At 34.4% G+C, this 23866-nt stretch overlaps 1 protein-coding gene across 3 annotated transcripts in view; it reads right to left on the reverse strand.

Annotated features, from left to right (window-relative positions):
* The window catches only part of Rip11 (Rab11 interacting protein), a 71976-nt gene extending 60024 nt beyond the window's left edge, over nt 1-11952 (reverse strand). For all 3 annotated transcript variants that reach the window (XM_076475557.1, XM_076475559.1, XM_076475558.1), the window contains exon 1: nt 11455-11952. In XM_076475557.1, the coding sequence (XP_076331672.1) occupies nt 11455-11485 (31 nt within the window). In that variant the 5' untranslated portion in view covers nt 11486-11952. The remainder of the gene's footprint in view (nt 1-11454) is intronic.
* Between the last annotated feature and the right edge of the window lie 11914 nt (nt 11953-23866).

Raw genomic sequence — 23866 nt, forward strand, 5'->3', positions numbered from 1 at the left:
TGAAGACAGACATCACAGTGACTAATAATGATTTGCGATTTCATTTAGAGATAACAATAATTGAATATTGCAATTTTCACATATTATGCATCACTTTTGTTTTATCTTTAGGATACACGGTTTTATTAGATACAGTACTTCTGATAAAGGATTTATTTCTTATACATAAAATTGCGACTGTCATGTATTCTCACGATACTTCTTAATGAAAGTTTTCTGCACTACCCTGTTAGTGTGACATGCCACTTCTTGACATACTGGAAAAGATTACACAATAACACGATCTAGCATAGTTGTATTTATGAAAATTATATACGTAACGTAGTTTAAGGTAAAGGATTAACAAAAGATTGACTTTTTTTTCAGGGCATCAACTAAATATAGAATAAAATAAAATTAAATGAAATTTTTTTTTTTCTCTCCACCATCCTCTTAATTTCACTAGTATCTCAATGTCAGAAGTCTGTAAAATCACATTTAAGATCTATCTTTCACCTCCCACAAGATACTGCCAGAAAAGCTTTTCTTACAGTACTAAAACTCACTAGCTGGGCTGGATGATGAGAAAGTCAAAAACTATGAAATGCTATCTCTATATTATGTAGTACATTATTTTAAAAGTTACGGTTTTGGAGTTCACCATTTTTCACATCATGTTCACAAAATGTTAACTAACTAAATGTAGAATACCTGCATCAACGTTTTAAAACATCAACATAAATTATATTATTTTCTATTGATATGGAAAGATGAAATATAGCCTATAAACTTTAACACTGATGTTGACAATGCTGTTTATATACAGAATTTAAGTTACATACATTCTAATATACTGAATTCATTTGTGACAAGTTGTTGACAGTGTTGTTTATGTGCAAATATATATTGTACATGTTGTAATATAATGAATTAATTCGTGACAAGTTGTTGAAAATGTAGTTCACATACAAATTTAAGTTGTGCAGCACATTTATATACTGAATTTATTCATGACGAATTCTGGCAATGTTGTTTACACATAAATTTGTAAGTATAATGTATATTATTGAAATTAACACAGCTACATTTTGATATCTAAAACATTACATTAAACAATACATTGCTATCAGTACTCAAACAAATTATTTATCAAATAGCATATTTAAAATTACAATTTAAAATTATGCTTCAACAAAACAAACATTCCCATGAGTTAGTGCAATTTGTTCAGGGATAAAGCCTTGACCAGCACAATTCCAAAACTGGCACACTTTGTCCAGTACTACTTCAATACTGGCATAACTTGTCCCTTGTTATTTGGTTTTATTTTTTTTAGCTGTATATTAAAATTGCCTTTTTTAGTCCCAAACTTTAACAGAAAACCAGTCCAAACGTCTCCTCCTTAGAAGAGCTGAGGGAGGCCCATTTAACCAAATAATTTCTAAAGACATTTGTAGAGTATAACATGTATCCAAATATATTATATTTTACAGCAGGTTTACTAGATCTATCATTCTGTATGCACATGTACATACAGTATCAAATTATAAAATGTGAACATTATTGTAATGAAAATTACTTTTGATCATAAAATTACAACCCTTCTCCACATTACTAATATTGAGGGCTTTTACCTTCATTATCTGGAATATCTACTTTATAAGAGTAAGCACCCACTGTAGGGATCTTCTATCAGCATGATCAAGAGGGACCAGTGTAGTCATAGAGGGCCACATTCCCAACAGAGATAGACCCTTGTGAGCAGTAAGTGACTGAGCTGAGATGGCACTGTGAAGTAAACCATGTGACAAAGACATAACAGCGAAAGCAGAATATGAATTATATTGGTGTCAAAAAAGAACCCCAAATGGACTAGATATTGAATGAATCAAGGGAATGACCTCTCCAAATTAATTAACCAGCATAGCCAAACCATTACATAAAGGAGTTGGTGAACATAAGTGGCCAATTCTTTCTCAGAATGAGCTAGAAAGAGTCAGTTGTCTATATAACAATGAAATTGTATCCCCTGAGCATGTAGATGATCAGGAGTCTGGATTATGTGACAAAACACATAAGCAGCTAAAGCAGGTCTGAAGGGGAATGCCTGAAACTAGCAAACTAGTTGAGATTGATGCACTATCAGGATGTGGAGGTAAACAATGGAGACATCTATTTATCATCATCCATAACCCTTGGAAAAATGCCCATCTCAGGGTAAGAAAATACTCTTGAACTTAGAGAGTGTGATGAAGCAGTAGAGGTGAGATAAATTGATGATTGGATGCCAATCCCCTGTTTCTTGAGAACAATGAAAAGATAGAAAAAAAACTAAGGATAGTGAACCAGTTTGACTGCTTGCTGCAACAGTAAATCTTAGACTGCATCTAACAGACACCATCCAGGTCATGGGATCTCGAAAAAGAGAAAAGGAAAAACAGGAGGTGGGGGAAGAAATTGCATAATTAATCCTTCTAACAGAACCCTCATTGCCCACTGATCACTGAAGACATTCCAATGCCAGTGAGGAAGAAACTCCAACAGTCAAGTTCTCACCAGACCCAAACCCACCAGGTAATCACTGGCAGTGTGTTACATCATCAAGGAAATTGACAAAAAGAAGTACTTTGATAAATAAGATGGAAAAGGGTTGAGAAGATGAAGAGGGTAAAATGAGAATAGGTGTCATATAAAGCTCTGACCAAAGCAAAGGATCTGCAAAAGTCATAAAGGTTCACTGCTGGTGGGCTGATGTCACTCGAGTCTTGACAGTTTCTGAGACTGTATCAAAGACATAACATCTTGAAAAAGGTGCAGGATCCAAGTCCCTGAAATATGTTGAAGGTACATTTACTTGAGCCAATATTGCATCCTTAGCTATAAGGTCACAACAACAAAGAAACCAAATATGTAATGCCAGAGCTAAAGACAAAATGTGGGCCAATGTGGAAGAGAGAGAGTGAAGGGTATCCACAGAAACCTTCTTAGGATTTATGTGAAGAGCCTCCAATTGAAGTTTGCAAGAGAGCTACTGTAGAAGGTTAATTAGGGTAAGAAGGCAGCAAGAGTATTGGACATGGGTGAGAATAACATTCAGGAGCTATCCCTCAAATGGGTAACAATGAATCCAACAACTGCAGATCTATAAACAGATAATCCACATGATGGTAGACAAGGGTATACTGATCAGAAGTCCTCCAGAGTGCAGTATGCTGATCCCCTTACATAACTGTGATCTGCATACAACTGAATGTCATGGGAAGAAGGAAATGCCAAAAATAATTGATAAGATTGCTCATGTAACAAGAAAGGAGGAGGTGAATATAAGATAGGGGAAAGGGTTAAAAAATCATATACCTGATGCATACAATTCATGAAGAATAAATTAGGCCTAGGTGATTCCTCAGACTGCAATTGGAAAGGAATGGCAAACTCTGGAGGTACGAAAAGACAATCAAAATCCTCACCAGTCTGAACAATTTCAGCCAACTCAGGAGAAGCCTAAGCAATGTCTGGGGACAAAGGTTGAACCATGTAGCATTTACTCTACTGATGTATAAAAGCAGAGAGATACACCATTGGTTTACTAACACCTAAAGAACATAAAAAAAAACACTGGTCGTTGGTGTTACTCTTAAAGTGGTGATCTTAACTTTGGAATTCATATCTACAGAAAATGTTCATAAATTATTGAATGCTGGAATATAGTGAAAAGAATGAACTGGTATAAAAGAAATCTCAAAAAAGGAACCATTTTGTATGAAAAAAAAACGTTTAGCACACAGGAAGCACTAAGCACACAAAAGAAGATGTCTGTACTCATGTGCTTCCAAACAAGAAGTGAAGGTTTGATAGAAGAGTGAGAGGGGATTGCCTGCATCAAATAAGCATGTCATGTTACTTGTGATTTAGAGATTATGCACAAAGATTTGCATTATAGACATGTTGCAATACAGTAATACCAACAAGAGGGTAGCAAAGACTTGTGGCATACATAAAGAAAAAAATTTGCATATACAGGACAACATTGAACAGAAATAGTTGATCTTGTGAGAGGAGGAAAGTACTGTATTCGAAAAATAAATTATACATGCAGAACATGCTTACTTTAAAATAATCTGGAGATTTTAAACATTTGGCTGTTTACAGTGAACTGACAGATTAGGAGGTGAATGAGCACTTTCACATTAAATACTGATAAAAATGTTATAGTAGAGTGTATAAAAAAGAACGACTATTAGAAGTTGTTTGCCAAATGCTAAAGTAAAAGACATTGCACAGAATGTTGATGGTTTTGTTGCTGGTCAAAAGGAACATTATCCTTTTTTAGTGTACATATAAAGAAATGAAGTAGAGGTTTCAAAATGGAAGTGTTGTTTAAAAAGTATGGAAAAATCCTTCAGAGGTTTAAAGATAAAAAGAGGTGTGTGACATTCACTATATATACTTACTTATTTGTTTACAAGATATGTAAGCATCAGAATTATTAGATTTGGTTTGTTTTCAATTTTGTGCAAAGCAATTCGAGGGCTATCTGCATTAGGCATCCCTAATTTAGCAGTGTAAGATTAGAGGGAAGGCAGCTAGTATCACCACCTACTGCCAACTCTTGGGTTACTCTTTTACCAATGAATAGTAGGATTGACCATCACATTATAATGCCCCCACAGCTGAAAGGGTGAGCGTGTTTGGTGTAATTGGGGGATTCGAACCCATGACCTTCAAATTACGAGTTGAGTGCCTTAACCACCTGGCTATGCCAGGCCAGAAGTATTAAGCAATGAAACAATAAAATAGTTCTTTAATGGCTGAATTGAGTACTTGGTTATTTTGAAATCTATTAGTAAGAACATAATTCCAAGACTCACCTATAAGCAGAAGGGAGGCTTTGGACTCTATAAACATTAATCAAAGAACATCAGGTAATGTCTCTATTTGTGGTATTTAATACATATTTTAAACGAGTTACCAGTATTTGGTTTAAATATAAGAGGTCATTTGACACAATTTGGCAGTTCAATTGACTAACTAATTAACCTGCTGAGGAATATTACTAGTATTCTCTCTGGTAAAAATGGAAGAAAACATTTAAAAAAATTTTTATAATATTCAACCTTTTTCAGGTAGTGAAAAAATTACCAACTGTAGGTTTTCAGTAAAAATTGAGAGATAGAGATAGGATGGGTAACAAATTGATCACTAGAGAAAGTTATTGAAGACAAGAGGTCAGCTCCCCAACTGGATAAAATGGACTTCAGTGATTAGAAGTCCAAGAACAGAAAAGAGGAAACTGCCATAAACCATGGTGTAGGAATCCTGAAATAGAAGAGGATAAACCATTTGAGAACATAAACAAAAGTATTTCACAAATGTGTCAGAATGTAAAGAAAGAAGAAAAATCAATTAATTTACAGCATAAGAGGCATTTAGTAAGAAACAGGTAGAATCAAATGACATTGATGAAAGAGAAAGTAAAGAACAAATTTAAAAATATAAATGTGCAAAGATATCTAAAAGAGGAATTTTGGTTAAGAGGTATCTAGTGCAAACCTATAAGAAGGAAAGAGCTGATAATTATCCTTGTGGTTGAGTTCAGAAAGAGGAGATTACATGTTCATGTGGGTATATGAATATGAGGCAACAAGACATCAATAAACACATAACACATTGAACAATGGCAGTAACGTCCTTTGCAATCAAATAAGCCTCCTGTGGCCACAGTCTATGTAGGATCAATGGGAACAATATTGCCAGATCCTCTGGAAGAAGAAATAGTAACTGCCACATGAGAATTAATTATTAGAAAAATTCTTCATTCTGTTTTTTTTATTTGGTATGCAGCAGCTGACAGGTGATGTAAGTTGAAATAAAATAAAATGAATGAAACTTAACACTAATACAAATACAGTACAAATCTTATTACATTTAACAAGTTTAAGCTTCATGAAGTACATCCATCTACAAAAGTGCCCCAGAGAATAAAGTGCACATTAGGGATCTATTGCACGAGTGAAGTGCCACCCTCCTATTGTTGAAAGGCTATTATCACAAGATGATTACATTACACACTTACACAGTTAATTTTGAAATAATGTCTTAGGTGAGCAAGTGCTTGAGGCTAGTGGCACGTGCACAATCTCAAACGCAGATGTGTGAGGAATAGCTATTGTGTGCAGAAGTAAAGATATAATTTTATTTTACATCTCAAAATGTAAAACAATACTGAATGTAATTATGCAATGATCTTTCTACTCCAAATGTTCTCCTGCTTCAACTCTTGCAGATACATCCTCATTAGAATTTAAAAATAAATTTAAAATGGTATTTCTTCTGGTTTGCTATCTGACTATTTTCCATAGAAAACAATATTAAATTCTTTTCAAGAAATCTCTCTGTTCTTCATTATTTCATACCATATAGTACTAATCAATGTACATAAAATTAAAATTACACAACTATTAGAGTTCTTATTGGTAGATGCCCTATTTTCTTTATACTAATTCTGATTTGTATCTTCTGCCTGATCAGATGGCCCATAACTACTTTCAATTACAGACTTCTTATGCTTGAAGTACCAAACTATAAACGATATAGATTTACCGTCACTATTACTTTCATTCCTGCAGTTCTAAGGAAAAACAAGATGCCACAATTTAGCTTACAAAATGTAAAATTACAAATAAACCAAATAAACTATTAAAAGAAATTTAGTCTTATTTGTAACTGTGACAAAAGACAGATCACCACAAGGGGAATAATTCCATATGTATGAATTCCTGAAAAGGTTAAATAATGACCTAAATGTCCAGAAAAAGTTATCAAATGCAAGTATAGGTAAACATTGGGACAGGGAAGGAAGAATAAAAAGTTAAAATAAATACATGACTATTATACTTCACACTCCAACATTTGCATAATGTTCCTGAAAAACAGTTTGTGTGTGTTTTCTTATAGCAAAGCCACATTGTGCTATCTGCTGAGCCCACCGAGGGGAATCAAACCCCTAATTTTAGCATTGTAAATCCATAGACTTACTGCCATACTAGCAGGAGGCAAACAGTTTGTAAGAAATCATTGACAGATGCCAAAAATAAATAAAGGGAAAGCATAATTTTAAACAAGCAAGTAGTAAAAGACCAAGAATGAGAATTAATTATGCCTTCATGAAGCAGAAGCAAGTAAAACCCTTACAACTACAGAAGAGAACCTAATATCTACTTCAAAGAACCAAATAATATCCAACTAAAAAAAAGATGACCAAAATATTCAAAACAGAGAATTTTGAGCAGTTAAGAATGAAGTGTGCATCAGAGGATTAAAGAAAGTGGTTTCAGGAGAGAACAGTATGATAGTAAATGGAACTGAATATTATACTGTCAAACAAATGCAACATAACTTTGTGAAAAATGATGGGATTCTAAACTTAGTTGCAGCATAATGTAAAAGACAGAAAAAAAATAAGTATAGTATGGTAACATTAGTAAGACCAAACCAGATTCAAAGGATACAAATTTTGAGCACAAAATGTTAAAAATATAATTCCCAAATTTCTCAAGAACACTTTTATGCATTTCATGAATGGTTCCACAGATTGTCTTAGAATTTCTGGAATAAAGTTAACAATCAACAACTGTTACATCACATGTAAAACTACAATTTTATTGATTATGATGTAAGTTTATTTTACTTTGAAATGCTTGTGTGATGCCAAGTTCTATTTATAGCTTCAACAACAGTAAGATGTTTAGTTATAAATATTACAGATAAGGAAAATGAATGACATATATGGCAAATTTGTAACAACTTTATTGAGGAGTATATTTATTTAATTTGTGACAGAAAACTTTTATGTTTAGGCTATAACTTAGGTTTACTATAAGCTTACAAACACAATGACAATTGAAGTGGTTTCAGCCTGCTTATTATGACATCAAGTTTGGGCAATAAAAATATCACTGTTAAGTATAATTCACACTAAAACCATGGGAGCCCTAACACTTCAGTGTTATAACAGTAGTTTGGAGACTCATTTGGAAACAACTGTGTTAAGTCAACACATCATCAGCTTGGGTCATGTTTTGCAAATGTGCACAAATTTAACTCAATTTAATCATGATATAGTCAACACTGTATGGGGTTTTCTGGTGATTTTAAGCATACATCTTGCAATCTGCCAATGACATATACAGTGTTGCAATCTAAGCTAACTGGTGTCTTGGTGACCAACAGACAACAGATATCACCTTGGTAAGCAAAGTAGCATATAACTGCAGATTCTTAGACTTCCTGAACTGTAACATAACATTTTGGGATAACATGAGACCAATTAGTCTACCTCAACTCTTTTACACTCTAATATAACAGGAAAGTGTTAAACAAAACTCTCAAACATTTCCGAATCGCAAGAACCTATGAAAACTCTGGTCATATAAACAATGTATAATCAGAACAGGGTAAGTCTGGAAAGGACAGTCATTTCAAAGGCACCAAACATCACAAAGGATGCTTCAATTACATTCAATCAATAAAGGTTGCACAAATGAAAAAAAAAATATGAGATTTTAGAACTCTATTGTCTGTGAAACATTAATTTATTTCAATTATAGATCAAGTATATATGCATGTAGTATCACTATTTTTGTACTAGATTATTCAAGATGTATTTTTCTCTTGAAAACGTCTCACTCAATACTAATTTCTCAACAACACTTTAATGAGGCAGCATGCACATTTTCACTGCTTAATACACATGCATTTAAAATTCTACGTCATACAGTGTGCATTCTTATTCATTGTCCTATTCTTCTGTATTTGATCCTTATTTAGATGCAGTGTTGAGTCCCCAGTAAAATCATAAAAGTGAAATAACAGACATCAAAATAGTTTTCTAACTACTAATTGGTTGTTTTCAGTGTAGAAACAAGAAAGATTGTTACATTTTAAAATTGCATTCTTTGTTTCAGAGTGTTGTCACCTTGTGATCCGAGTTGAAACCTGGCTTCACAAAGTGAGTGGTAGTGAGACACCATGTCTTCAAAGATATGGGTCAATATTTTGTTTGGTTCACAGATATCAGTTGTACAGCTCAAAGGAGCATAAATACTTAATACAATTACTGGGGTGAAACCTTCATCTGTGGTCGTTCATCCATACAGTAGAACCTAATTCTTTAAAGCACGTGCTGAAATTACACCTACAAATGTAAACACATGTACTTATAGAACATGCTACATAACATAGTAACACACCCTACAAAAACTGCACCACACAAAAGAATAATGTACATGTACAAAACCTATTAAAGAAATATGTACAAAAAAGCTTAATAATCAAGAGCTAAGTGAATGAAAAGGAAGACTTTACAATAAATCTAGGGTTTAGACTAAACTTTTCATGGAACTTTAGCAACATTCAACACAGTTTTTTTACCAAAGTTTTTTGTGTACTATGAAGAAAGTCAGCCATTAGCTATTATCTGTTGGAATTTGTCATGAATATACTATACATGGTTTTTTGAAGGAATTTTTCATGCACATAACCAATTTAATAGAGTTTTATTGATTTTGTTCAGGAGAAGGACACTGATGGATGTATACATATAAGAACACTACAATGATAAGCCACTTGACCCAATGAGGCTACTCAAGCTAAACATAATCTTTCACATTAGTAAAATGATCCAATAAAAACTTGAAGGAGCTCAAACAACCAGCACACACTATATCATTTAAAGTATTCCACCTTGTAACTAGTCTCAATATGGACCTCAATTGTTTCACCCGCTATTTAGGATTTTATAATCAACTATCTTTCTAACATTCCAAGAAATTTCTCCTGGGTTGTTTATTCAAGTCCTTAATAATTTCAAACAATTTAAACAGATCACCTTGGCACTTCAGTTCTTCCATACTCCAAAGAAAGTAAATTCAAACCTTAAGCCTTTCTTCACTATTTTCAGAAAGGTCTTTTATAAGTTGTTATACACAATTATATCATTAAGCCTTTCTTCACTATTTTCAGAAAGTCGTTGACACACTGTCACACACAATTATAGTACAAGCTTGTCAACAGTGAAATTAGTGATAGAGTTAAGAGATGGACAGAAAACTGACAAAGTTGGAAACAACAAGTGATGTTGATAGTGCAAGTTTTTCTACTTCAGGGAACAACAACACTTTAAGTGTAATATATTTTTGGTCACTTGGATATAAAGTTTTGAATTTTTCTTGTCATTTACTTTTGTAAGCAGCTTGGATACCTTTTTAACAATAATTTTTCTAAGCTTGTTAATCATAAGAGGTCATTGAATATTAAATCTATTTGGAAAGATCTGTGTTTAAAATAAGCTATAAAAGTGGATGTTTTTGGTGAACATAAGAAATTTCTGATAATGAGTTTTTATATCCAGATATTTAATAACATGGAGTTGAGATATACATATTCTTAAAAATGTTTACTTTTCATCTCAGTAAACTACTGATGTTTTAGAAAACTGAAGAATTTTGGTGGATTACAGATTAAGTTTAAAACCTTGAGATGAGTAATAAGTTGTCATGAAAAAAATTCATCAAGTTCCACAATTTGTCTTCAAAAATTCAGATTTAAAAGAAAGAAAGCAATTATAATTGTGTACAAAGCTCTGAAACCTAATTTTGACTTTTATGTGCAGTGTTTAGTCTCCCTACCACTAGAATAAAACAGAAGATATTTAAAAAAATACAGCAGTATTGGAGATTAGTACTTTACAAGAGTTTTGGGAGGAATCAATTATTTCCTTAAAAATAACAGATGAGTTTAACTGTTTTACTTTTTTCAAATGTTGTCCTTCAAGAACAGTTTCAAAGGGCCAAATGATTCCTTGTTACCTGTGCTGTGCAAGTTACTACACCCAAATAATTCATAATTAAACTTCAGATACTCTTAATCAATTATCCACATATGTCATAATAAAATCAATTATGGTTCTAAGTGTTGTTTTCATTTGGAATTTTTGTGAGTTTTTGCATGATTGTGGTAACTATACAATATTCCAAACTTTGTTTTTACTTTTAAAAGGATAAAATTAAAGTAATAATTGTTCTTTGATTTTTTTTAACAGGTACTAGATCTCAGAATCACACTCTCTTTACCATTATGAATAGAAAGAAATTTCAACAATGTAATAAACTTATACACACACTGCATATAATGATTTTGAAGAATGCCATGAAACTTAAAATAATGTACCAATCATGACATGGAAGATTTAAAAGTAAATTGTTTAAGAAACAGTATGTTAAACTTGTTTGGACTTAGGCAACCCTCTTTGACAAGTTTCAAATTCAATATTTGCAATATGCTATTTGAAAAACCAAAAACATTTAATTCCTCACAGTGGAAATTTAATAGGCACTATATACTGCAGTTCCAACGTTTTATGTTTTCTGATAATTATAAATTGAAAAATATGTCAAAACAAAAACTGGTGCTACTTACCTATTACTTGAACATGAGTAGGCCTCCACATATTGATGCATATGATATACAATATATATTTCAAAAGCGAATTTCAAAACTTTTCCTTTGAATTCAGTAGTATCGAATTTCTATGACTGCCTCTTAATACTTAAATACACACAAGTTCCAACATCCTATATGAATGGCTTAAAGTTAAACTTCCTTCCCGAAGCTCTCGTCTGTACAATTTGTTGACCAACTCTCTCACCTGGAATGTCCCTCATAAATTTCACACCAAGTTATTCATTAGAAGCCACTAAATAACTTTAATACCTCACGTTAAAGTATACGTTCACATCATGAAAAATTAAATTCATACAGCTATTTAACAGAGTTCAATTATAAATTACATTTAAATGCGTTGTGCAATATATATTTGTCCCCACACACTTACTACTAATATTGCTATTTCTCAGTACTAACTACAGAAAATATCACCAAACTTTGACAAAGTAAAGCAGACTGCAATTTTCGTAAGACGCCCTCTTTCCCTTTTGTAACTATTATATTTTTATAGTTTAGTGTTTGAGTTGCGAAATGAAGGAAACAGTATTCGTGACGTGTTTTTGCGCTTTTTATTAAAGTATTCAAAATACCATACCGAATTCTTATAGCCTTGGAAAAGCTGAATTTTATTCTAGATTTATAATTATAAAAGCTAAAAGGTTCGAATTTTGCCTAGAGAAAGAATCACAACAATACAGTTTGTAGTAATTTAATTTTCAGAATATCAATAGGAATTTTTATCTTGGACGATATTTTATGTGTACATGGGCTAAATTTCCATGTTATAGACTCTTAGAGTTCAAGTATAGACAGTCATGATCCTTTAAACAATATTTGCTGGAGGAAGGGTAACCAACCATCAACAACTGCTAAAACAAACTTTTTGTCTGGTTCTTAAAAACAACGAAAATGAGAGTCACTTTCAAAACATATCCATACATAGCTAAAAATGCGGACCGTGTTCAGTTGCATCAAGTCTTGGATCTTGGACCCCTCGATTCTCAGTCTTGTTCATAAAATGTTAAAGGAATGAAAAGGAACTTACAAGCACATCAATAATTTTCATTCCACTTCCCAACTATAACCACCATTTAATAATTTCTTGAACTCAGTTAAGTTTTGTGCCTCCACGCTTAAAGGCAGTTCGTTCCAAAGGGCAGTTACGCTGTTTGAAAAGTAAAACTTACTAAATAAATCATTTGACAGGGTACCACATAAGAAAATCGTATAATAAAGTATCACAATAGAAGTGGGAGATAAGTCAGCAAATTGGATAGAAAAGTGGTTAGATGGAAAAAAGCAGAGACTTCTTACAAATGGAGTTCAATCAAGCTAGGTTAACATTGCATGTGGTGTACCTCAGGGCTCAGTCTTAGAACCATTGTTCTTTTTTATTTACATCAATGACATAGGTGAAGGAATAGTCAATAACTTACATTTAAGATGATATTAAGGCTATGAGTGTTGCTAGTTGTGAAGAGGATGCTGCTGATTTGCAAAAAGGACTTTGATCATTCATTGAGTTGGGCAAATAACTGGCAGATGGGTTTTAATTGTAATAAATGCAAGACAGTGCATGTGAATTATCGTAATTATAAGTATAATTTGGATGGGAATAATCTTAAGAGTTTTATGAAGGAAAGGAGTCTTGAAGTAGTAGTGGATCAACTTCTTAAGTCATCCAAGCAGTGTGTTGTTGTCAATGGCAGGACAAATAATATTTTCGGTTGTATTTTGAGAAATATTTAATATAAGTATAAAGAGGTTTTAATTTCATTGTACAGGTAACTGATAGGCTAATATTTGTAATATTAAGTTTAGTCTTAAATTTCTTACCTCGGGAAAGATATTGAAATTTTGGAAAGGGTTCAGAGAAGGATTAGTTGAATGTTGACTGGGATTGAGGGATTTTCATAAAAGGAGAGGCTGAAATCTCTAAAGTGTTTTATCTTGAAAAAAAGTTAGGAGGACTTGCTTGAGGTGTTTAGATTGTAAATGTGAATTGATAATGTTGATGTATCATATTTTTTCCATATTCAACAGTTAAAATAGTAGAACTACGGGTCGTAAATATAAATGTTAGCAGGGTAAGAGCCATATGCAGCTAAGACAGTTTTATTTTAACAACAAGCTGGTTGGCCTTTGAAATGAATCGCTTTCGGATGTTGTAATGGCAGTAAATTAAATTAGTTGAAGAAAAATCATCTTAAGTGTATGAACGATAAGAGCTGGCTTTAAGATATTTTGTCTTTATTTTAATAATTTAGTTTAGTTTAGAAATTCTAGAGGGTGGAACAGTCGAGAAGGACCAAGAAGTCCCTATTGTTCCAAAACTTTGTTATGTTAATACTGCAGACAACTCCTACGCTGAATTTGTAACCCATTGTCCAATTGTTTTCACTCATAAACATAGAAAAATTTGTTGGATCTATATTATCAATACACTTAAACATCTTAATCAATTCCCTCCGATTCTTCTAATCTACAAGTTTAGAAGTTTTAATTTCTCCTCATAGGACGATTGAACCATTCTAGGTACAATCCTCGTGACTCTTCTCTGAATTTTCAACGTTCTTCTGACAGTGCCCAGACCACTACTATATACTTTAATCGATGAGTCATGTTATTGAGAAAAGAGAGAAAGAATGAAGCAGGAGTTTCGGTTTGAAGTTATTTGTCATCAAGCCGAAGCTCTGGATCAGATATAACCGGAGACGATCAGAAATTTTGTTTCTTTTCGCTCTGACCTTGGTGGTGATTTTTTGACAGCGATAAGTCTGAGAGCTTATGACGCAAGAAATTGGATTTCGCTACACGTAGTGGGCACAACGAATATAACTCATTCTGTGGCTCTGTGTCTGAAAAAACAAGCAAAAACTTATTATTGTCTAATAATATAGTATTATTATTTGTAAAAAAATGTTATAAGTTATTGGATGAAAGGGTTGGTTTTGAAGTAAACTGGGATCTACAGTGTATTAACTCTGATATTTTTAATTTCTGAAATATTTTCTCTCAGAATACAAGAAAATGACAGAAATTCGAGAATTGTGTTCACTCAAAACGTTATTAACAAGTCAATTAAACTTCAAGTTTGTGTGTTATATGTTGTGTTAAGTTTTTCAAATCTTGATCGTTTTCTGTAGTAATTTTTAAAAGTTTTATTCGCGAATCACGTGAATTATACATATATATATATCTATGTAGTTCACCTAGATAATTACGCCCATCATCAGGGGCGTAGGGATTGGGGGTTAACCCTTCCCCCATGGACCCAAACTTTTTAGACAAGTTCAGTTGCCACCTGTCAAGTTTCATAAAGATCCGTGATTGCATGGCAGATAATTTCACACACAGAAAATGGTCAAATGCAAATTTCTGATTGAACACTCTTTTAATACAGCATGTTTTGTCAGAACTAGAGAAATGCAATCGAATATCTATGAAAGTCTCAAACGCCTGTTCGTTCTTGCCAGGACATCTACAACACAGTTTGGTTCAACTTTAATATCACGGTGAATGTATAATGAGGCCAGGCCATTCAATCGATCTTCAGTTGTGTTATTTTTCAAATATGTTTTGAGTCTTCTGAGAGCTGAAAACGAACGCTCCACTGAAATCGTTGACACAGGTAGCGTGGCAAATACTTTCAACAATCTAGAAATGACTGGAAAAACATTTTTCCATTGCATTGCACATTGCATATGCATCTATGACATTTTTTGGTCTGTTGTTCGCAAGTGATTTGTACTAAACCCTAAGTTCACCTACTGCAGCTAGTGAAGTACTGTCAATGTCAGCCTTGTATATATTGACCAACTCTTTAATTTGGTCACATTGTTGTGCTGTAGGTTCTGACCGTTTTGTGGTAGATCCTGATGGTAGTAGACACATGAAGTTTGTTTGTTTTGGAATTTCGCACAAAGCTACTCGAGGGCTATCTGTGCTAGCCGTCCCTAATTTAGCAGTGTAAGACTAGAGGGAAGGCAGCTAGTCATCACCACCCACCGCCAACTCTTGGGCTACTCTTTTACCAACGAATAGTGGGATTGACCGTAACATTATACACCCCCACGGCTGGGAGGGCGAGCATGTTTAGCGCGACGCGGGCTCCAACCCGCGACCCTCGGATTACGAGTCGCACGCTTTACATGCTTGGCCATGCCAGGCCCCATGAAGTTTGTAAGGAGACTTTTGTGACTGGACAGACGGTCACATATTTGTGAAAGAAAGTGATCAACAAATGGTACAAACACAACAATACGAAAGTACTCCTCAGTGCTAGTGGTTTGTGGGTTAGCACGGTACATCTGTCTTTTAGCCTGCCTTGGCATTATGGTGCCAATTTGAAGCTCACTAAACAGAGTTTGAGCCTCACAGAAAATGTTGTTAAATTCATTCACAGTATTATTTCTGTGTGAAAGAATTAAATTTTCCACTATTTCTGCGTGATGCATCGCAGCACCTAAATCAATGTTTTGTTGCTGCAGTAAGTTGCATAGAGGTAAACTAAAGGAAAACAATTTAGCAATGGTAAGTAGAGTGATGATGAATTCTGGCTGTGTTATAGAACACAACAATTGAATGGCTTGCGTTGTAGAATCTCTGTCTTGCCAACCTAATATGGCCTCAAGGGCATCTGCAATTGCATGGATTAATCCTAGAAAGACAATGACTGAGTCATGCCTCTCAACCCACCGGGTGGGGCAGAGACCTTTCAAACTTTTTTTTATTCAGGTGCTTTATTTTTCACCGAAAAAGCCAAAACGTGCTTTCGTTTGGGTGTATTAAGAAAGTTTTCAATGCTAGAAATTACTCCCATGCAATTTCGCACAGGAACTTCTTTACAAGCATCAGAAATTGCTAAGTTTAGAGAATGGGTACTGCAGTGTATATAGGGTGCAAGTGGGAATTTATCAGTTATGTGTATCTGGACACCATTGAATTTCCCACTCAAAGAGGCAGTACCGTCGTACCCTTGTCCTCGCAGGTAAGCCATGTCAATACCATATTTTGTCAGATTGGTTATGATAACATTAGCCAAGTTTCTGCCTGTCACATGATAAACAGGTATAAATTGCAAAAAAAAATCTTGTCTCATTGCAACAGAGTTGTTATTGGCATGCAAATATCTAACACACAGCAAAAACTGTTCAATACCTGAAATATCTGTTGTTTCATCAGCTAATATTGAGAAACACTTTGTAGCATTAACCCTGTTGACCAAAGCATCAAGAACATGAGTATTACAGGCATTGATGATTTCATTTTTAATCTGAGGACTCAGATACGTAGCATTCCTCTTTGTACTCTTAAGACTTGCTAAAAGCTTGACATCGCCTTTTTCCCTGTAGCGCAAAATTGCCCGAAAATTCCTGTCAATATTGATGGGCTCCTCATCAGTTTCACCAACAAACATTGGATCAGAATCATATTTTCCCCTAAAAGCTAAACCCTGTTTCCCATACAGCAATACAGTATCAATAATAGGCATTAAATATTACTAGGTATGTTCAATTTCTTGCTTGTAAGTTGCACAAGCTGCAAGTGTACAGATGAACTTGCGTTTACGACCTGTAGAAAATTGTTAGCTTTATCTTTGTTGTCTTGGTGGTACTGTTTCAATTCATGTGCCTTGAAGCCTTCAACAGCCTTCTTCCAGTTTGTGTATGGAAATTTCACTAGTTGTCCCAATTTCTGGTTTCCAACACCAGCACCATCAGGAGCAAAAAGACAGCAGTGCTTGCAGAAAGCACACTTCGTATATTGACTGTAGAGTAGCCATCTCTAGTGTGAAAGCCAACGATGCTGAAAACGCAGCTTTCTTGGACCACACTGGGGGAAAAGATAATCACTCCCTGGCTTCCAGGCATTCTCAAGGAGGCATTTTTTGGTTTCAGCGTTTATCTAAAAGAGACAGAAAGACATAGTTCTAATTAAGTTATTTTGCGCATAGGAAAGTTTGTTATGAGAGTAAAATAACCTCGAAGAGAAAGGCTTAGAGCTGTACTTCATAGAGCAGGCCTAACATCCTGTGGTTGTAGGCCTACAATCACTAGTAGCAATGAATATTCAGTCTAAAACTCATCAGAGTGTTTGCATGATTTTTGATACAAAATTAATATAATGAGGAGTCGACTTACCTGTTTACCAATGCTGACATCATCAGAAATGTAATTTCCAATCTCCCAGACTAGACCTGAGGTTGTAGTGGCAGCACTGGTAGAAGGCCACAGTGATGACTCTGACAGTTCAGTTGACAAATCTGATTCAACCTGATTGGCTGCAGCAGATTGATCAGGTCCAGCCTTATGGATGGGTTTAAAGAACCAATGCAGTGTCTTTTGCTTTTTCAGGCTTGACATAGAGAGTGATTGTTTATCGCAACTTCTGTTTGTCAACGTCACATTCACAATACCATTGGCCATCTATAGTGAATCATTCATCCAATGGTGAATCCAATGGTACTAGGTTAGTGCCATGGTGCTGCCAGCCTGCCACGGTGCCACCCACTGTTTATTTGTGAAGTTAATTCTTGAAATCCAGGGAATCTGAACATACACTGTCCATGATATTTGAATACAGATTATAGACACTATACATATATTTTATCACTCTCCTGAGTGACTCTATATTTTATATGTTGATGACAGGACTGTTGGCCTACTTTGCTGGGCTTGACAACTTTAAGTTATATATTATATATATAGGCCTATATATTTATTTATGATTAAAAAAATAAGACAAACACCTTAGTGTGCCATTTTGAAATTTGCCAAAAAGGTGGTCTCAGAATGCGTAATTCAGGCTTTTCTTTTATGTTTTTATTTTAAAATTTCCCAGGGGGCATGCCCCCGGGCCCCCCTAACATGGCTTCGCGCCCGCGGCGCTTGCATCAACCACTCAAACTAACTTCCCCCGAATGGCCATTTCTGGCTGCGCTCCTTGCCCATCATACCACATCAAACCTCTTTGGTCAATAAAAAATACCAATCTATAGAAACGGATAGATTAAAAATATTGTTTGTAATAGTACCTATATCATACTATTTGCTGGAATTCAGCAGTTCTGTGTCTGGTACGATGAGCGTAATTAATGTTTGGAATTTTGTGCAAAGTCTTAGAACAACCTTATGAGTATATATAATTGATATATAAGTGAGTTAAGCCTAAAATATAGTTTTATTGATTTTCGAGTCAGCTATTGAGTTGTATTGAATCTGAAGTAATGAGTTGTCATTCGATTTAGGTTGTTCGTCAGTCAGTTATTTCAATTGTGTAAATTTTAAATTTATGTTCTCGGTTGCGTATGTGCAAGGGTTGCGTAATAGCAAAACTGTAACAGCAGGATAGTGTAAATTTCCAATTACAATTTGCTATAAAAACAAACATTCATGTAATTAACAAACAAAAATGCTTACAAGACTCTGAGCTAAAACCGTTTTTTTTTTTTGGCACAAAATAAAGAGCGAGTTAGACTAGATTTAATTAGATTGGTAGTCAGTTTGACTGTTTCCTCACTTCAGTAGTTATTAGTGCTGAACCCTTAACACTTTTGTAATTCAATTCGGTTTTTGGTTCGTTTTATATTAAAGAATAAACTTGTTTACAATTATTATTAAAAAAATAAGACAAACACCTTAGAGTGCCATTTTGAAATTTGCCAAAAAGGTGGTCTCAGAATGCGTAATTCAGGCTTTGAATAGGTTCTGAAAATATAACAAACTAGATGGGTCCTCGAATCTGTTCTGTTTCAAGAGTAACTATAAGCAAAATTAGGAGAAACAATTATTTATCCTTTTTGCTTTTGGATATCATAATTCATGCTGTGTCGTGACCTATAGAGTATATGCTGTCGTGATTTATGGTACTCGCTTGTTTTACTAACGTCCTGACAGTACAAATTGCAACTTTGGGCGTACCTTGTGTGACGTCATTTTAGTGTGTACTGACTGACTGACAGACAACACACAACTGTATTGTGGTGTGAGTGGCTAAAAGAGGTGACCCTTCCAGATGCCTCCGACTACCTTTTGGGAAAACACGTTATAGCATAACATAACTACGAGCAGATCAACATAATAAGAGATGATTAGTTACAACCTGTTGAGTTTGCAAAAATATTAATCTCAAATAATCGAACTTTTGGGGATGTTTATGTTCCCAGTACAGCAAGTTCTCGTAGAAGAAGAGTACGTTTTGTCACAGTTTGTTGTGCCAGACTCTCCCTACGAAACGTATCTTATTAATAAATAAATAAAAAGATTACTTGTTACTTAACCTATTGATTTTTTCGAATAATCAGCATGAATAAGGAATAGTTTGTGTGTCTGACTGATTGTTTAGTTTCTTTTTCTTTTTTTACTGTTTTTCACTGGAAGCTCTGATGCTCTTATGTCACGCTGTTTCTAATAAATAACCGTTATTAAGCCGCTTGATATACATTGTGTAGAGCTGTATTTGGAACAGAAAAACTCATTTCTGTGCTTGCATTGATTGTTGTAAGGCTTTCCTAAAACAAAATATCCCAGGGTTGCCTGAAGTTTTCAGCCATTGAAATCAATTAATATGACTCACTTATGTTGCTTGAAGTAAAGATAATAAAAAAGAATAATATACGAAAGTTCACAAACGTGATGTGTTTGTTTAACTTTTACTTTTAGCGCACAGTGTAACATTGTTTGTGCGTTTTTGAATTTCGCGCAAAGCTACATGAGGGCTGTCTGCACTCGCCGTTCCTAATACAGCAGTGTAAGACTAGAAGGAAGGCAGCTTGTCATCACCATCCACAGCCAACTCTTGGACTTCTCTTTTACCAACGAATAGTGCAATTGACCGTCATATTGTAACGTTTACAGGGCTGAAAGGACGTGAATGTTTGGTGTGGCGGGGATTCGAACTCGGGACCCTGAGATTACGAAAGAAGAAGGTAAAGTTAGGGTATTTGACATTTAATTATAATGAGAGCATGGCATGGCCAAGTAATAAGGGCGCTCGATTCGTAATTACCAGAGGTAAAGAAAAAAAGAATGACTGATTTAAACAGTAAGTAGCAGAATTGAAAGTTCCCTCACTGAAGTACATTGGAATTAAATTCATCAATAAATGGAGGTAAGGTCAGACTTGCTTCAAATATTTTCACATTCTATGACCAGAAAATCCGTATGTACTATATGACAATTACATTATCTTCACTTGCAATAAGAAGGGCAATACTTATATCACCAAATTGTAAAATAATCGTATCAGGACTTATTATAAGCAGCTTTAGAATAATTGGCTTTGGCACGATAGAACCAAATATTCCACTTTTTCCCAATTGAGGTTTAATTGGGAAAATTCTTTTGAATCTGAATATTTGGGTTACAAAAGCAATAGATCATGAAATACAAGCCATTTCTGGATAGGATATTGCCAAATGTGAAGTAGTGTACAATTGTTACTTTCCATTGAAGAATATCTGTGGAACAAAATGCACGAAAAAAACTTACGACATCAATTATAAAAGCTGTATTTCCAAATTTTTTAAAGTCTTCCAACTGATCAAGAACACGTGTTATATGATTTGATCTTATAACATCAAGATACTCACTCCGGCGGATTTTGTGACGTAGACCAAACAAATAAAAGATTGACACAAAGTACCTACGAACGTAATGGCAAGTAATGAAAAAATGTAATTCTCATATATTCTGTTACAGCGCGATTTTATATTGGCTTGGCTGTGATGTGACAAGAAATAACCAGAATCTTCAGTGATTTCTGTCTGAATAGCATGAACAAACGTATGCCATAAATATGTATCTGCATGATTGAGATTTAAGAAGAAACAGGGACAGAAACATGAAAATCTTCCTGGGTTCATAAGTAACAGGAAGAATTAAGAAGAGCAACATAAACAGGCTAGTGAATTGAGAATGAGATTAGCTCTTTTCTTCTTTTATAGAAGCTATTTGGAATGTGAAACCGGGAATGGTAAAAAATGAAGGCATTCTTTGTTGCTCACACATTAAAGGTAAAATGTTATAAACATATTAACAGCAACAATATCAAACAACAAATGGTTCACAAGAAGTGAATGGAAATAATTTTGAAAATGCAGGAAATGAAGAAATAAACATCGAACGAAATTACTTAAAATTAAATGAGGCGATAATAATTAAGGATGAGAAAGTTTGCTATCAGTATAAAATTGGATTATTTTGTGTAAGATGAAAAAATATAAGTCATACTGAGGTTGATTATGTTATATTAAAGGAAGTTTGAAGCATTCCCAAATTCTTTCAGTCAATGTTTATACATCTATTCATGCAGTATTTATGATCCAAGCAGTGTGGTTTTCTTAGGTTTCATGTACAAAGCATACACTTCTCCCTCTAGGTTTTCATAATTCCTTCACTTCATGCAAATGAAAGTTTCCCAGCATCCATTCCAAAAGTCCATTTATACAGATATTCATATGTGGCAGTGCAGTTACTTAACTAATATGTTTTTGTGTGAAATATCATGAATATCCATCTCATTCTCCAAGTGTTTGAGACATGAGATACTGAAATTTTAGATACGACTGAAAGCTTTATCTTGATTTCAGAACGTAACTCTGCAAGTTTTTTCTTTCTAATTTAACATACTCAAAACCTCTTTATTTGAAAGTGAAAAACCTTGACTGACACGAAATTATACTTGGAAGTATGAGTTATTTTGGAACATTTTAAACGTAGTACATACTTATGCAGGCTGCAATATGTGAGCCTTCACAGTTTGCACAAATTATTTGGTTTTGGAATGGGAGCAGAAATGCCATTTTTGATTAATAGATCAACTTATATCAGCATTTTTAGTGCTATCCTTGAAGATCTCAATTGTTTATTAACAGTTTTGAAAGAAAATACAAGGATAGTAGCGTTTGTTTTAGGCCTAGGTGATGTTAATGTTACGTTAGAAGATGGTTAGAGTGTTATGGTAAATGTGACTTTGTATATTATTAGCAAGACTTGAAATGAAAAGATTGAAAAACGTACTTAATTCGTTGAAAAGAATGGAAATTTGATTTGATGTTGTTTTCTTGTGAGGATATTGAACACTGTTCCTACCTTCTGTATCTGAAAGAATAATCTAAACAACAGCCTGCAGAGAAAGTTGTGATTGGTGTGTTAGTAGGCCAGGAGTATGCCTGGTTTATATTCCCTTACATTTCCTAGTGACCGAACCCGCTATCTTTGAACATGGATATTTCTGTGCATTTTTAGTGTTTTATACAAACCAGTAACAGTTCTATATTTTCCTCTTAATGAACACTTTTTTTGTAAAGTACTTTTCATAAACTTAGGACAGTTCCATACTTTATTAAACTATTTGACTGGAGTGTTTTCCACTTAATAAACAGTTTTTGTAGAGTGCTTTATATATGTTTGGTTTATTTTGAATTTCGCGCAAAGTTACACGAGAGCTATCTATGCTAGCCGTCCCTAATTTAGCAGTGTAAGACTAAAGGGAAGGCAGCTAGTCATCACCACCCACCGCCACTCTTTTACCAACGAATAATGGGATTGACCGCTACATTATAACGCCCCACGGCTAAAACGGAACCCGCGATCCTCGGAATTACGAGTCTAGGGCATTAACAACCTAGCCATGCCGGGCCGGCTTTATATAGACTAGCGAGTTTTAGAATTACCATTTAATAAACACTTTCTGTAGAGTGCTTTATATAGATTAGCGCTAGTTTTAATATTACACTTAATAAACACTTGGGCCCGGCATGGCCTAGCGCGTAAGGCGTGCGACTCGTAATTCGCGGGTTCGCGCCCGCGTCGGGCTAAACACGCTCGCCCTCCTAGCCGTGGGGGTGTATAATGTGACGGTCAATCCCACTATTCGTTGGTAAAGAGTAGCCCAAGAGTTGGCGGTGGGTGGTGATGACTAGCTGCCTTCCCTCTAGTCTTACACTGCTAAATTAGGGACGGCGAGCACAGATAGCCCTCGAGTAGCTTTGTGCGAAATTCCCAAACAAACAATAAACACTTTTTTATGGAGTGCTTTATACAGACTTAGGAAAGTTCCATATTTTATTAAACTATTTAACTAGAATGTTTTATATATTACTTGCGATATTTTTAGATTTTTTACTTATTAAACTCTTTAGTCTGATTTTAAAGGTTCCTTGGTAGGGCGGTGATAATTTTAGGACTTACAACGCTAAAATCCGAGGTTCGATTACTTGCAATAGACACAATAAGTAACTCAACGTGGTTTTGTTCAGAAAAACAAACCAATTGACTTTAACGTTTCCTGTCTTTTTCTTGTGATAGTAAATTTGTTGTTTTCTTTCAAAGTCTTAACTACAATATGATATGCAGATAAAACTGAGGTGACGTAAGACTGG

The sequence above is a fragment of the Tachypleus tridentatus genome, chromosome 13 (assembly GCF_004210375.1).
Source record: "Tachypleus tridentatus isolate NWPU-2018 chromosome 13, ASM421037v1, whole genome shotgun sequence".
NCBI lineage: Eukaryota > Metazoa > Arthropoda > Merostomata > Xiphosura > Limulidae > Tachypleus > Tachypleus tridentatus.